General features: G+C 32.5%; 1 protein-coding gene across 6 annotated transcripts in view; it reads left to right on the plus strand.

Annotated features, from left to right (window-relative positions):
* Window positions 1-17,066, plus strand: part of MARCHF1 (membrane associated ring-CH-type finger 1) — a 663,738-nt gene that overhangs the window by 253,750 nt on the left and 392,922 nt on the right. For all 6 annotated transcript variants that reach the window (XM_074229019.1, XM_074229017.1, XM_074229018.1 and 3 more), the window contains one exon: window positions 11,293-11,441. In XM_074229019.1, the coding sequence (XP_074085120.1) occupies window positions 11,331-11,441 (111 nt within the window). In that variant the 5' untranslated portion in view covers window positions 11,293-11,330. The remainder of the gene's footprint in view (window positions 1-11,292; window positions 11,442-17,066) is intronic.

The raw sequence follows: 17,066 nt of genomic DNA on the forward strand, positions 1-17,066 counted from the left end.
AAGAAAGAATTTGTGTTTCCTTCTCCATTCCTCACCACCACCCCCACCCTGACTCAGCTAGACTCCCATATGGTTTCCACTGAATGTTCCCTACTTGTTGACAAGGAATATCGACAGATAGTGATGTCATTGGTCTCCTGGCTGAGCAACTATATTACAGCTATGCACAATGTTATTATAACCTTACCCAAAGTCAAACAAATGTAGCAAACTAATTCATTGGAATAACTTCCTAATTTCTCATATGGTTGGGTGATTCATCTGTTAAATGTTGCTTAATAGCAAGTTGAGTCTCCTTGTCAAAGTAAAGATTCTTTTGATGATGTGCTTCGAAGAGGTGAGTTACTTTCAAAAGCCCTGCTATCATCATATTTGTCTTGATATTTAGGGTCTCTGAGACAAGAACCCAGTTTGCTAAGTTGTCACATATCGATTATGTCTTTCTCTTCTGTTGGAATCTGGAGTTGAAGAAAGATGTGACAGACTAAATACCCTAAAAGAATCCAGGAAGAGTTTATGTCTAAACTGGACTTGGCAAATACTTATTAGCTCTTAAGTCACCTTTTTTTTGTACCTTTCTTCTTTTGCAGCATCATTCCCATTCCCTCTTCCCTTTACACCACAGCTCATTAATACCTTTGTTGTTCTTTTTTAACTTGTTCCTTTGTTAAAATGCCTGCTGTAAAGGGCTAGTCCCTGAAGTTCTAAAGTAATCCTGGGAACCCTATGGGAAGCCAAGCTAGATCACAATCTGAGATCTCAAAGAACTGAGTTTTTATTTAGGAATTAAAATGTGAGAGTCCTTATCCCACCCATAGTTTTCATTCACATCTTTTTTTTTTTCCCGTCCATTTGGGGGACATATGTCTAGTAATGTTAATTTTAGTCTCTTCTTTACTTTTTTAACTCTCCAAAAGCATCAATATTGCCTAATTACATATTAAATTTTAATAAACTCTGCTATTTAGCACATGTTAGTATGTAATGAATGTTAATGGTGGTAATGTTGGCAGGGTTCATTCTGGGAGGAGAAGAACATAGAGCTACCTCCATCCTTGCTTTCATTTACTTATTATAGTCAGTTTCCTCAAAACTTTAATTCCTGGTCAATAGTCTTCTTTCTTCTCATTATATAGAAGTTTTCTAGAGAGATTTATGTGAAGATAATATCTGCAAAGTGTTTTCCCTTGATTAGGTGAACAGAAACAAATACCTTTGGGCTATCACAAATTTTGTTTTTCCCCCTCAATAAAAACAAAGATGAACTTTAAAATTCAATGTTGTCTTGAAATGAGCCTCAGAATAAAAAGACCCACATAACTTTAAAATAACTTTTATTGATATATTTTTATCATTTTTCTTTTTAATTCAATTTTTAAAATTCTGTTCTAAATTCTTTTTGTCTCCTTTTTCCTATCCCCTACTCATCAATAAGAAAAACGAAACAAGATATGTTACAAATATGTGTAGTTATACAAAAGAAATTCTCACATTAGCCACATTAAAAGAAATGAGAAAGAAGAAAGAATGTTTCAGTTTGTACTCTGAGTCTATTGGTTCTCGCTCTGGAGGTTGGTAGCGCATTTCATTGTTAGTTCTTTGGAATGGTGGTTAGTCATTTTGTTGGTCAGCATTACTGAATCTTTTAAAGTTTATTATCTTTATGATATCAGTGCTATTTTATCAATTATTCTAGTTTCACTCACTTTACTTTGTATCAGTTCATAGAAATTTTTTCAGATTTTTCTGAAACCATCCCCTTCATTTCTTAAGGCACAAAATTAATCCATCACATCCACATACCAGAACTGAGTCACCTATACAGTGCTTCCTATTTAATTAAATCAACCTAGTTCATATCAATTGAACCACCAAAAATTACTGTATAGTGCTAGGGAAAAAAAGGTCCTCTTAAGGAAAAAAAGGTTAAAAAAAATTAAGGGAATCAGTGGAAAAAAATGGGAAGAAAATGGTTCTAGAATTACCAGATCTCAAATTGTACTACAAAACTATAATCATCAAGACAATTAGGTAAGAAATAAAGAAGTTGATCAGATTAAGTATACTTTATACTGAAACATATAAGTACTGTAACCTAGTATTTGATAAAACTCAAGATCCCAGCTATTGGAGGAAGAACCTATTGGAAAACTAAAAGTAGCATGGCCACAATTCAGTATAAACCAACATATCACATCATATATCAAGATAAACTCAAAATAAATATATGATATAAACATTAAAGTTCATATTATAAGTAAATTAATATGGCATGGGGCAAACTACCTGTGAGATCTGTAATTATGGAAATAGTTGATTATCAAACAAGTGACAGAGAGTAGTATGGGAAGCAAAATGGATAATTTTTATTACAGAACATTAAAAAAGTTAATGTATAAACAAAAACAAAGTAGCTAAAATTAGAAGAAAAGCAGGAAATTGGGAGGAGGGAATAATCTCTGTAGCATTTCTCTGATAAATATCTCATTTCTAAAATGTGTAAGGAATTGAGTTAAATTTGTAATTCTTAGATATATTCCCCAATTGATAAATGGCCAAGAAATATGAAAAAGCAGTTTTCAGAATACAAAATCAGAACCATCAGTAATAATAATAATATGAAAAAATGCTCTAAATCTCTTATGATTAGAGAAATGCGCATTAAAAAACACTTTGAGGTGTCAACTCACATTTGTCAGTTTGACTAAGACAAAAATGGAAGGACAAGTTGTTAGGAAATGGATGTCCTAATGTACTGTTAGTAGAGCTGCGAACTGGTTCCACTACTCTGGAAAATAATTTGAAACTACTCTCAAAAAGCTATTCCACTGTGCATACCCTTTGACCCATTTATACCCCAGAGATCAAGTGAAAAAGAAAAGAACCTATTTGTACAAAAATATTTACAGCAGCTCTTTCTTTGTGATAAAAAATTTGGAAACTGAGTTTCATGAAAACATAAATTTTATATATGGATATATTCTTCTCCTTCCCTTACTCAACAAGCCTTCTTTTATGACAAAAATCAAAAAGATAATTTTGCAGTATCTCTGGAATTTCATATCCATTGTTCTACCACCTCTACGAAAAAGAAAGGGAGATTTAGTTTCTCAGCTCTTCATCATTATAATTACAGAGAGCTTAATTGCTTTTTAAAATTTTGACTTTTTTCATAAGCAATTTTATGGTAATTGTATATATTATTTTCTTGGTTACACATACTTTATTTTGCATCAGTTCAGGTTATGAAATTCTCTGAATTCTTCATATTTGTGCTTTTTAATAGTGAAATTTGCTTAGCCATTACCACATTAATGAATATCTACTTTGCTTCCAGTTCTTTGCTGAAATTCAGTGATGTTTTAAAATTCTTATCACATATAATCTAAATGTATTTTTTTATCTAAACAGTTCAAATCTGTCCACTTATTTATTAACCATTATTGAGAGATAGCAAGACATGGTACATAGTAAACCATATTTTGGAGTTACAAAGTCCTACATCTGACACATAGTTTGGGAACTGTGACAATTCTCTGAACACTAATTTACAAAGAAATGGTCTATCTTTGTACAAGGACAGAATTTCCATGCTGGAAATGCTACTACACTGAGTAAAGTAATATTGCCACTGTATTTCTTTGCTTACCCAGGACCATATTTCCAGGTAATGTCTACATTCTTCTGTGCTATGCTTTTCTTTGCTATTGAAATTCTACTTGATATTAATGTAGTCTTTGCTGTTTTGTCATTTTTCAATTTTGATATTCTTGTCTTTGTATTCATTGCTTTATTTACCTGTGCCTTTTATGATGCATTCAACAGTTTGAAATAAAGTCTTACAAGAAGGGCTGTACACATATATTTTGCTTTTTAAAAACTGCTTATCTTCTATGCTTTTGAAGTATGAAAGTATAGTACACGTAATTGTATGCACTTGCTCCAATGGCTTTTGCATTTTGTACAATAGTGGCTTCTTAAATTGGGTACTTTTTGTTATGCATACATGATGTAGGCTTTTTTTCTCTGTAATATTACAGTTTGACTCAAAATCCTGAGTCCAAGTGAATGGAACCATCAACTATTTAGCCCAGAGGTGATTATTTCGTTCAAAAGTTTGAGCAAAATCAATTCAGTCATTTTTTTGAGTCACAAAACCCAGGGAAAAATTCTGAAAGTGACAAATTTGAGGTCATTCCATATGACTATTGGGTCTAAAGGTTTAGGTAGGAAATGTCCTAGTAATTCTATTTGTACAGTATAACACTGGCAAGAGTTGTCATTCATCCTGTGATTTGACCATAATATATATTTTATGCTTTTGAGTGTAGCTATGATTCTCCAAATTAAGCCCTCTACACCATAGCTGAATATAAGCACATCCTTTCTGCATTGATGATAGGTATCTTTTTAACTTCAGAAGATGACGAAATTTAATAGTTCTCTTTACAAGAACACACATCAGATTTCATTTTTACTATAATTTCCTATTTAATTAGCTGTTTATGGAATTGAATTAATTGTAGGTGGTTGTTATTTCATTTGAGTATAGGTTTTAATTGACTTAAGTTGCTATTATGGGTCAAAAAATGGAACAGAGTGAAAGAGGAGTTATACCCAGCATGGCCAAATTTGTTGCAATTTTGGAAGTAAGCAGTTTTCTGCATCTGAGCTTATGGAACCAGACAAGCCTGGGTTACGTTAATGATAATTTCAAATACCTTGTAAGTAAAAGAATTTCAAAACTTTGGGCAATGTAAACATTGATTAATGGATATTTCTCATTAATGTTATTTATGTACCAGTTCAATCAGTTGCTGTGTTTCTTTGCTTTTGAATTGGAAAAGAGAGAGAATGACACATATCTCATCTAAAGTAGAGTCATCTTTTCATCATAATCCAGGCATCTCAGGAAGGTTAAGGTGACCTGACTGTTTACTAGGACCATTTTTTTTGTAAGTACAGGCTTAACACTACTGTTTTGAGATCTGACTTACTGAGCAAGAAATATCTTAGAAAAGAATACACTTTCCCAAAAGGCCAGTAGATTGTGAAAAATTTTTTCACATTGGATATATATGTATTCACATTATTTTCCTATACTCTAACACTTCTTTGCAAAAGATGTGAGTTGTTTTCTTCAACAGTTTTCATAAAATGAATCTTTTAAGGCCCTACCTTCCTACATTCTCTTTGTCTTTCTCACTTGCACAAGCTTTTAGGTCCATAGGAGATGGACCCTTAAGGAAATACATATTACTATTTCACTGTTCATGGGAGCAAATTCTACATTGTAAAGGCATTTCCATTAAACCCTGAAGACTCCATTCACTCAACAAATTCTTCTTGTGAAGAAGGGAGGGAAATGCCCATGAAACCTGACTCAGATTTAGCCCAGAGGTGATTATTTTGTTCAAAAGTTTGAGCAAAATCAATTCAGTCATTTTTTTGAGTCACAAAACCCAGGGAAAAATATATTGTTGCCATTCTGCTGCAGGCATTTATTTATAGAAATTGAAAAAATACTTGCAAACTAAGAATATAATTCATTGGGGTTTTCTTCTAAAATGAATGTCTGGTATAAATGTGTGTTCATATAATGTGATGTATAGACAGATTAAATATATAGATACATGAATTAGTGTGTATATACATATGTATATGTACTCACAATGAGTGTGTTTTAATTATCAAGTTATTTTTAAAAATTATTTCACTTTCAGTGCTGTATGTTTTACTCATTTGGCCTTGGTCCAGACTGGTCCTTGACATGAACTTGCAACCATAAAGGCTAGGGAGAATTATTAATCCTAGTTTTTGTATTTTGGTAGCCTCGGGGGCTAACCCAAAACATTTTCTGAGAAACTGACTTAAAGATAGTTAGCTGGAACACCCTATTCTTTACCATCTTTCACTCTAGCCATTCCTTTAAGTGCACCATATCCACAACGGAGAATGAATGGCAATCACATTCATTCCTAGCAATGATCCAGCATAAATCAACTGAAATTACAGGAAATAGGGCAGGATGGTGCAGAACAAAAACAGACACATTTTTAAAATGACAATTTTTCTTTTTATTATTATTTGACTTAAGGAATATTAACTGCCTATTTTATAAATATTTTCTTTTTGCTTATATGTGTACATTATTTTCTTCAGTAGAATTTTCCCCAATGGAATGTAAAGACCTTGAATGCAGGAATTATTTTCTTTCTTATCTTTGAATCTCTGGATCTAGGCTTGGTGCCCAGCATCTAGCAGTTGATTAATAAATGTTTGTAGAATTGAATCAGATAGCTGTAAAGTTCTTGTGATAGATGCTGCAGGGAATACAAAAATATGTTTCATTCTTAAAGAAGATTAAGTGAACAAAGGATAGAATTGTGATCATCATTTGCTTAATTCTTGCTTCTGGTGTATTTCAATTTTCAAATTTCATGGGGTCTGATTTAGAGTTTCATTTTATACCCTATGAAAGAGATATCCTATAAATATTTTTCTTATTTTAAAATGCTGTTGGTTTGGAGCTCTGAGAATGTGTTGCATTTCTGTTTATTAAATTAGACAGCTGCTTGGGGTAACATATTAAAAATTAAGTTTAGTTAAATCTCGGTTTCCTGTGATCATTGTGTGAGATGTTCATTGCTGCCTCTCAACGCCTCATATTGGTTTGGTTCAGTGGTTAGATAGTAATTAACATTAATGTTTAAAGACCATTTTCCTACCCTGATAAATTACAAATTACTGACAATTTTATGTTCCTTAGGGTTAATTACAAATGTTCATAATTTATCTACCCTCCTGACTATTGTAAATGACTTTATCCCAGACTATGATGAGAAAAACTATCAGACCTTTGAGAAGGGGGCTACTCCACAGAGACTTAGCTATCTAAATTAGAGAGGCTCTTCAGTCCTTTCTGATCAGTCACACTATCTCTCTCACTTACCTCTCTTTTAGTTCAAAATAATTCAACTAGGTAGAAAGAATTCGTCTTTGACTTGATCTACAGTCAGAGTGTTATATGAGAAAGGATAAGAGGCTCAAAGAGCTCAATAACTATGATGGAAAGCCCAGATACAAGACAGCCTGCTATCCAAAGGAATTCAAAGAGAGAAGTGATAGTCTCTCTTTCTTCTCCTTCCACTTTCTACAATGCTCTTACCTTCCCCCAATAATGATATTACTAAAATTCTCTAAGGAAAGTCATTTCAGAAGTAAAGAGAAACTTTCAGGAATAAAATTCTAAAAACATAAAAATAAGCCTTATGAATAGAGTAGAAAAGTGTGTTTTCTGAAAAAGACCGATATGGAAGCATAGGGAACTCACTCAGCAACTTAGATTTTGAAAAAGCATGGGCAGAAGATGGAAGTAAAGGCAAGTAATGAGTGATGGATATGAAAGCATGATCTAGTAGTCTTAAAGAATTATATCAGGAGAACTAAAGCTCAAAATGAATTGAAACAAATGAGGAAAATGAAGGATGGCAAAAAAAAAGAATTTTCTTGAAAGGTATATAGGGGGGAAATTGAGTCAAGACATGAAGACTATCATCCAAAGTAAATTGGATAACAGTAAAGGCTGATGGAAAGATGATAGAATACTTAATTCCTTCTATGAGTCTATTTAACTTTGCCATGAAAAATGTCTTTGAATGATAGAAAAACACAACCAAAATAGCTAATTTGAAGTTGAAACCCAAGGAGATTGACAGAAAGACAAGATCTAGCTCAATTTGTTTAGCTCATTGCTATACCCAGACAAATTCTATTATACTAAGTAGTAGTTTATTTGTCTAATAAACTGAAGTTGCTATAGGGGACTAAAACAATTACAGATATAATCTTTGAGCTACTCACTGTCAGTGTATTCTGAAAGATTATAGAGAGCAAAAGGCTTCTATAAGATGAGAAAAAGGAAAATGTTCTGATTTTTTAAATGATTAGAGAAAGTATAACTGTAAAATATAGGCTCATGAATTTGATTTTGATTTCTGGCAAGTTTCTATTAAAAGAATTGTTAATGGAAGTTTAGAAAAGCAAATGATCATCATCAAAAAAATGTCAGTGTGGCTTCATCAAAAATAGGCTATGACAGAACAGGCCAATTTCCTTTTTTGACAGAATTACTAGAGTGTTACATGAAGATATTGCTGTCAGTATAATTGAACTAGTTTGGATCAAAGGGTGTGAAGGATGTGCATTTTTTGTGGACAAAATAGGGAAGCTTAGATGGCAGTACATTTAGATAAATGGAGTCAGAAGTGGTGAATGGCCAGACCCAAAGTTTAGCAATTAATATTTCAGTTTTGGCTAGGGGAAGAGCTCTTAAAGCAAGTAAGCTTTTTCATAAAGTGGCAATGAAGTACTAATGACCTAAGCTTGACCTTTGCTCTTTTAATATTTTATCAATAGCTTAGAAAGATAGATAGAATGGTTGTGCTTAAAAATAGTCCAGAGCTGGGAGAGAGAAAATATTGGAATATAGGATACAAATACATCTTGACAAGCTATAATGTTGGGCTATATTAAAATAGACTCAAATGTAAAAATCTTACATTTGGCTTCCACCTCATCTCCTAAGCACATTTACAGAATGCACACATACAACATAGACTTTACCAGTCCTAGAACAAGTCAATCAATAAGTATTTATTCAACTTTTACTACATTTAAAAGGCTATACTGATACTGTGAAGGTATAAAGACAAAGTACTAGATAATAAGGAAATTATATTTTGGAGAAAGATGGAGGAAGACAAAAAACAAAAAAAAATGATATAGCCTAAAAAGTGACATCAGAGACCATCCAGTTCCTTTTATAGGTGAAGCCAAGAGATCTTAAATGACTTGTCAACTTAATAAAGTAAGTTCCAGAAATAGAATTTGAAGCAAGAACCTGATATTTTCCAACACAAATGTAGAATCTTTTCCTCTGTGTTTTTAGTCTTCCTAAAATGGTGGAAACAGAGCTGGTCAGAAGGTTGTGTGGAAGGGCAGAAAACATCAAGAAAATTCTGCTCTACCAATATGTGAATCAATATGATTATGGCTACCAAAAAGATTACGGCAACAGTGATGTCAAATTCAAGTTGAATCAGATCTCTGCAGGTTTCATATGGACTTCAAAAGCTAAAAAATGGATATTATCTAACTTATATTGCATTGTATTATTATTTATTTTATTAAATGTTTTCCAATTACACTTTAATGTGGTTCTGGCTGCACTGTGAATTTTTGCTGATCCCTAGCATTGGCTTCAACTTAGATACCAAAGGAAAAGGATGAAAGAAATGATAATCTTACTGTCCTCACGATACCCATAGTGCTCACACTTTATCCAGAGTCCTGTGTTTGTTTCTGGATGCTACTCTTTGCAGAAGTACACTGAATAACTGAACTGTCCAAAAGAGGATGATCAATAAGATAGCATATACAAAGATACATGCATCCTAGGGTAAATGTGAGATTCTCATGATGTTCAGTATAGATTATTTATCCTCAGTCTTGCTCACAGAAGAAGTGAAAGTTATAAGCTTTATATTCCCAAGAGAAAAAAGACCATATCACAAATTAGTATTCAGAGAAAAAAGTTCTTATTTGGATGAAAGAGTTAATGACAAGATGATCTGAGGTTGTCTGTATTGCTTCAGAACAATCTGTCTTTTCATTCAATTTAACATTTACTCTGTACCTACAATATGTAGGGCACTCAAGATACAGAGAGATTTGACACAAATCCTTCTTTAAAGCTGTTTATAATTTAACCTAATTATAAGAATTGTTACTTTGTTCAACTTTCAGAACACAAATCATGATGAAACCTTTCTTTTAAAATGACTACCGAATCTTAAAAGAAGAAAGAAACAACCAGTTCAACATTTATTGAAACTCATTTTGTCTGTTTCACTTACTTTATGCCTTATTTCATTTCTTGCTTTTGAAAAAAAAAATTACTTATTTCCATTTACTCTGAAAGCATAATTAAAAACTGATGAGTAACTCCAATACTCTGCTCAGAGAATGCTGAAATATTTACTTTCTATATAGATGAGTTGGATATACTGATTTTATATTACTTAGAAAAGAATTTTGCATGAAATCTTAAGCAATGTCCTTGGGGGGAGGGTGTGTTCATGAATTGAATATTGAAAAGTCATTCTAATAACTAGCTATTCTTTGATTTTCTTCCTCTATACCCCCAAACCTATGTCTTGAATGTCACCTATATTTGTCTGCCTGCCCTCATAAGTAATCCATAAATAAAATTCCTTTGAGTATCTCAGGCTTATTTTTCATGAAAGATTTTTTTTATCACTTCCCTATTTACATTGTTCAGATCCATTTAACTAGACTGTTTTGTCATTTAAAGTAATAACTCATCAATCTGTTAGCGCAACCTTTCTTTATGTTACCTTTCATAATGCTATGAAATGGGTTATTTTGATTCCCTGAAATGTTATAAACCTCCAGATTGCTAATTGCTTTGGATGCTGTGAAAAATAATTACTCCACATTATTTTTGATATTTAATTGGCAGTGTAATGCAGTTAACTAAAGACTTGCAATATACCATTTCAAATTACTGGATGTGTTGAAATAGAAAAGTCAGCTTGTAAAACTTTATAAGTAAGAAAATGTTTCCTATATTTCATTACCAATGACTATGGATGTATTTTTTAGATTATGGGAAAATCCAAACAGTGGGCACTTATATAAGGCTGAAAATTGTGTGTTTTATGCAGATGTCATATTAGGAAGCTAACATCCATTATTCCTTTATGGATAATGGCCACTGTAGGCCAATTTGGCTTCATAATGCCCCAAAAATTCAGCTTTCTTATCTGGCAGGTCTTTATAAAGGTACATAATGATTCCATTGCTGGAAGGATTAATCTTTATTGCTTCTCTGTGTTCATTTTGTTCTGCATCTGTAGGACATATAACAGAAATGTTGTTCCAGATTGGAGACATCATGAAAGTGTATATGAATTTCAGCAATTGTAAACTTACCACTTAAAAATCATGTCACTTCCTGTTCTATGCTAATCCCTGAAAAATAACTCTTAAAAGCTTAGTGCAAGGATTTTCTCTTAACCAAAATATAACCAGGGACAGTGTAAAATAAAATTGTTAACTAGCCTATTCTTCTCTCTCATTTTCCTGTTTGATAGTAGTCCTGTAATTTGCTTAAATTATATAAATATATGGTGTGCTTCCAAGATATGCATTTGAAAACATGCCACCAAAATAAACTAACCTGATTCGGGGAATGTAAATTATTTTCAGAATTTCAGAAATTGAGAAGGGATAAGTGGAAGGAGAAAATGTTGGGCTGGTGTGAAGCAATAGCCCGTAACCCTCACAGAATCCCAACCAGCACAAGGACACCTGAGATCTCAGGAGATCTGGCTGATGCATCACAAAATTCAACCTTGGTGAGTGAAAAATTATGTTTTCTGAAAAGTGACGCTTATTGTAATGAAGAAAATGATTAATTTTCATGGAAATTCTTTTTATTCACTGTTAACATTTTGGTTTTTCTCCTTTAGAATTCATATTTATATAACATTGTTGGACATTAATTATAGACGGCTATTATTGCTAGTTTCATAACTTGCAAAAAGTCAAATCTCCCTTTCTCCCCTTTTTTTGATTTGGTAAAAACAAACCAACTTTAAAATGGGGAAAGTAGTTCTCTTAAATTATAGCCTTTAATATTATCTATAAAGAATTTTTCATTGAACATTCCAAAGATAATGCAAAAATCAACTATAAGGGGTGGCTAAGTGATGTAGTGGATAAAGCACCAGCCCTGGATTCAGGAGTACCTGGGTTCAAATCTGGTCTCAGACACTTAATAATTACCTAGCTGTGTGGCCTTGGGCAAGCCACTTAACCCCATTTGCCTTGCAAAAACCTAAAAAAAAAAGTCAACTATATGTTTTATTTTTTTCCTCTGAATATTTTAACAAAATTTTGTATGCTTGCAAAATTTATTTTTTAAATGACCTAATATGCTTTTAGAATTTGGTCCAAGAGGCATTTGTTGTATTATCAAATTATCATGTTGTTTGATAGAAAAAAGGACCAAATGAAAGAAATTCTCTATAGTCTTCAGTAGAGGTTTTGTGTGTGTGTGTGTGTGTGTGTGTGTGTTTGTGTGTGTGTGTGTGTAATATGAAGTTTAGAGTCAAAGAATTTTTGGTTTGCATCTAAACTTTGCTACTTTCTACTTTATAATAAAGGTGGTGTAAAGGAAGGACAAAGTTCTTCACTTGTTTCCCTGGTTGAAACTAGTGATGTCATCGGTCAGTTCCAGTTTTCCATCCCATTCTCCCTTATCCTGTACTCTTGGGATCTTTTGCCTTTCTTTCTCTAGTCAGCATTTTCAGTGATTAGGAAAGATTACCCCTTTAATGAGAGAAATGTTTATATGTATTCTCTATGACCTTTGCCTGATATAATTTCTCAGCAATCCTGCAGGGTAGGCATGAATTAATCTTGGTAAAAGGAAAAAGGAAATCCCCAACCCATTCGAAATTTTAAGTGAATCTTCAAGATGGAATTCAATCATTGTTTCTTTTTCAATAAATTAATTTTTTTGATTTCTTGTTTTTTTCTGTTGAAATGATCAAAGTTTTATTAATTTTATATGAAATAAGATTTGTTGCATTTTCTGGCTTCCTTTTTTTCTGTCTTCAGATGTTGTACATGAAGTAGTTATACCCAGTAGACCGTTACTAAAGAGCTGTCAAGAAGTAGTATTAGGACCAGAATCCGCAAAAGAACAGCCTTTTGATTGCTGAAACATGGAAATGACACAAAAATCAAAACATGAATATTGCTTAAACTTAACTTCCTCTGTCTTAGATGATGTAGATAAGGAATGGAGTTTGAGCAAATGAAGAATAACAGAAGAAAATGAAGATTTATAGTTCTTTTGGAAAATTCTAAATAATTATTATGTGTACTCTGACACTATTGTGAATTTTTATGGATTGTTCTTTAAATACAGAAACATGCATATATATATACATATATATACATATATACACATATATATTCTAAGACTTACAATTGCTACCTATTTGCTTAATACTCAGGCAAATATCTAGATGGCTTTTTCATAAGGCCTTCATTGTCATGTAACATGGTAAGACCCTGAAGTTAATAAAAATTCACTTCTTCTGAGATTTCAATACTTATGACATAGACTACTTGCTGATCTCTATATTATATTTTTAATCCTAAATACATAGTCAGATTTATTTGGGAGGCACTGGTCTATACCACATCTAATCAAAAATTGTACCTGAATGAATATAGTTCCCAATTCTCCAATAAGAAAATGAAATCATGAGAAATTGTGACTTGTCCTAAGTTACCTATCTAGTAACTGGAAAGAGGAGACTAGAAGTTATATCTCCTACTTCTTTTAAATTATATTATTAACAATTATAAAATATAATTTATAATATAAAAATATTGAACTATCTTTTCACTCTGTCAGATTAATCCTTTTAACAAATCCCTCTTAAAAATAATTTTCATTTAAGGTGAAAAATAATTTTCTTATATGGTAGAAGCAAGGATTAGGAGTCAGGGAGCTAAAGGTTAGATACTACCATGACTACTTGCTTTCTGAGTGATTCTGAGCAGGTTTCTAATTTTTCTGGACTTTAGTTTCCACTTAGCCCTATAATACTATAACATTGAATTAAATTCAGTTGCTTGTTTATATACATAATTTATATGTGGTAGAAATAAATTGCTTTTGATGACCATCAAGGACTCCAGCCTCCCTTACTGATGTTAAATAGAGTATGTAATCATTCCTCATTTTTGGCAGCAAGACAATTTATGAACTCTTCAGAGCCCTGAATTCTATGGGGAAGTGAATGTTATCAATAATAGCAAGATAACACAGTCTTATCAAGTAGTAACTTTTCATGAGAGGGTATTCATTAGATTTCTTCGAGGTATTTTATAAATACTTTTTTGGTAATCTTGGAAATTTATTCAGTGATTTAAAAATTTGCTCTAAATTGTTCTAATTTTTTTCATTAAAATTTTATTTATTTTGAGTTATACAATTTTTCCCCCTAATCTTAGTTCCCTGCCCCCCACAGAAGGCAATTTGTCAGTCTTTACATTGTTTCCATGTTGTACATTGATCCAAATTGAGTGTAATGAGAGAGAAATCATATCCTTAAGGAAGAAACATAAAGTATAAGAGATAGCAAGAATAGACAATAAGATACCAATTTTTTTTATTCTAAATTAAAGGAAATAGTCCTTGGACTTTGTTCAAACTCCATGGTTCTTTATCTGCATACAGATAGTATTTTCCATCACAGACAACCCAAAATTGTCCCTGATTGTTGCACTGATGAAATGAATGAGTCCATCAAGGTTGATCATCACCCCCATGCTGCTGTTAGGGTGTACAGTGTTTGTCTAGTTCTGCTCATCTCATGCAGCATCAGTTCATGCAAATCCCTCCAGGCTTCTCTGAATTCCCATCCCTCCTGGTTTCTAATAGAACAATAGTGTTCCATGACATACATGTAACACAGTTTGCTAAGCCATTCCCCAATTGAAGGACATTTACTTGATTTCCAATTCTTTGCCACCACAAAGAGGGCTGCTATGAATATTTTTGTACAAGTTATGTTTTTACCCTTTTTCATCATCTCTTCAGAGTATAGACCCAGTAGTGGTATTGCTGGGTCAAAGGGTATGTACATTTCTGTTGCCCTTTGGGCATAGTTCCAAATTTCTCTCCAGAAAGGTTGGATGAGTTCACAAGTCCACCAACAGTGTAATAGTGTTCCACATTTCCCACAATCCTTCCAACAATGATTATTATCCTTTCTGGTCATATTGGCCAGTCTGAGAGGTATGAGGTGGTACCTCAGAGAAGCTTTAATTTGCATTTCTCTAATAATTAATGATTTAGAGCATTTTTCATATGGCTATGGATTGCTTTGGTCTCCTCATCTGTAAATTGGCTTTGCATATCCTTTGATCATTTGTCAATTGGGGAATGGCTTTTTTTTAAATATGACTCAGTTCTCTGTATATTTTAGAAATGAGTCCTTTGTCAGAATCATTAGTTGTAAAGATTGTTTCCCAGTTTACTACATTTCTTTTGATCCTGGTTGCAATGGTTTTGTCTGTGCAAAAGCTTTTTGATTTAATTTAATCGAAATCATCTAGTTTGTTTTAGTGATGTTCTCCATTTCTTCCTTAGTCATAAACTGCTTCATTTTCATAACTCTGACAGGTAAACTAGTCCTTGATCTTCTAATTTGCTCATAGTATTGTTCTTTTATATCTAAATCCTGTATCCATTTGGATCTTATCTTGGTATAGGGTGTGAGTTGTTGGTCTAATCTAAGTTTCTTACATACGAACTTGCAATTTTCCCAGCAGTTTTTATCAAAGAAAGAGTTTTTATTCCAATAGCTGGACTCTTTGGGTTTATCAAATAACAGATTACTATAATCATTTCCTGCTATTGCACCTAGTCTATTCCACTTGGCCAATACCAGACAGTTTTGATGACTGATGCTTTATAATATAATTTTAGATCAGGTAGGGCTAAGGCCCCCTTCTTTTGCACTTTTTTTCATTGAATCCCTGGAAATTCTTGACTTTTATTTCTCCATATGAATTTATTTACAACTTTTTCTAACTCATTAAAGTAATTTTTTGGAATTTTGACTCGTAGGGCACTAAACAGGTCGTTTAGTTTTGGTAAAATTGTCATTTTTATTATATTAGTTCTACCTATCCATGAGCAGTTGATGTTTGCCCAGTTATTTAAATCTGATTTAATTTGTGTGAGAAGTGTTTTATAACTGTTTTCAAAATGTTTCTGAGTCTGCCTTGGCAAATAGACTCCCAGGTATTTTATATTGTCTGAGGGTACTTTGAATGGGATTTCTCTTTCTAGTTCTTCCTGCTGTATCTTGCTAGTAATATATAGAAAAGTTGAAGAATTATGAGGGTTTATTTTATATCCTGCAAATTTGCTAAAATTGTTAATTGTTTCCAGTAGTTTTTTGAATGATTTCTTGGGATTCTCTAGGTAGACCATAATGTCATCTGCAAAGAGTGAGAGTTTTGTCTTTTCCTTCCCAATTCTAATTCCTTCAATTTCTTTTTCTTCTTATCACTGAAGCTAACATTTCTAATATGATATTGAATAGTGGTGGTGATAATGGGCATCCTTGTTTCATAACCCTGATCTTATAGGGAATGCCTCGAGCCTTTCCCCATTGAATATAATGCTTGATGGTTTTAGATAGATACTGCTTATTATTCTGAGAAACAGTCCATTTATTTCTACACTCTCTAATGTTTTTAGTAGGAATGGGTGCTATATTTTGGCAAAAGCTTTTCCAGCATTTATTGATATGATTATATTTCTGATAGGTTTGTTGTTGATATAATTAATTATACTAATAGTTTTCCTAATATTGAACCAACCCTGCATTCTTGGGATGAATCCTACTTGGTCAAAATGTATTATTCTAGTGATAACTAGTTGGAAACATTTTGATAAGATTTTATTTAAGATATTTGCATCTATATTCATCAGGGAGATGGCTCTATAATTTTCTTTCTCTGTTTTAACTCTTCCTGGTTTAGGTATCAGCACCATATTGGTTTCATAGAAAGAGTTAGGCACAGTTCAGGCTTCCCCTATTTTTCCAAAGAGTTTATATAGAATTGCAGCCAATTGTTCATTAAATGTTTGGTAGAATTCACTTGTGAATCCATCAGGCCCTGGAGATTTTTTCTTAGGGAGTTCAATGATGGCTTGTTGAATTTCTTTTTCTGAGATAGGGTTGTTTAGGTATTTAATCTCCTCTTCATTTAACCTGGGCAACTTTTATTTTTGTAAATATTCATCCATTTCACTTAGATTGTCAAATTTATTGGCATAGAGTTGGGCGAAATAATTCTGAATTATTACTTTAAAATTGTTCTAATTTTTAAAAAAAAATACTCTCAAAAAAGAGATTTGCTCCAAAAAGCAAAATTGGTAACCT

Source organism: Macrotis lagotis, chromosome 3, assembly GCF_037893015.1.
Source record: "Macrotis lagotis isolate mMagLag1 chromosome 3, bilby.v1.9.chrom.fasta, whole genome shotgun sequence".
NCBI classification, from domain to species: domain Eukaryota; kingdom Metazoa; phylum Chordata; class Mammalia; order Peramelemorphia; family Peramelidae; genus Macrotis; species Macrotis lagotis.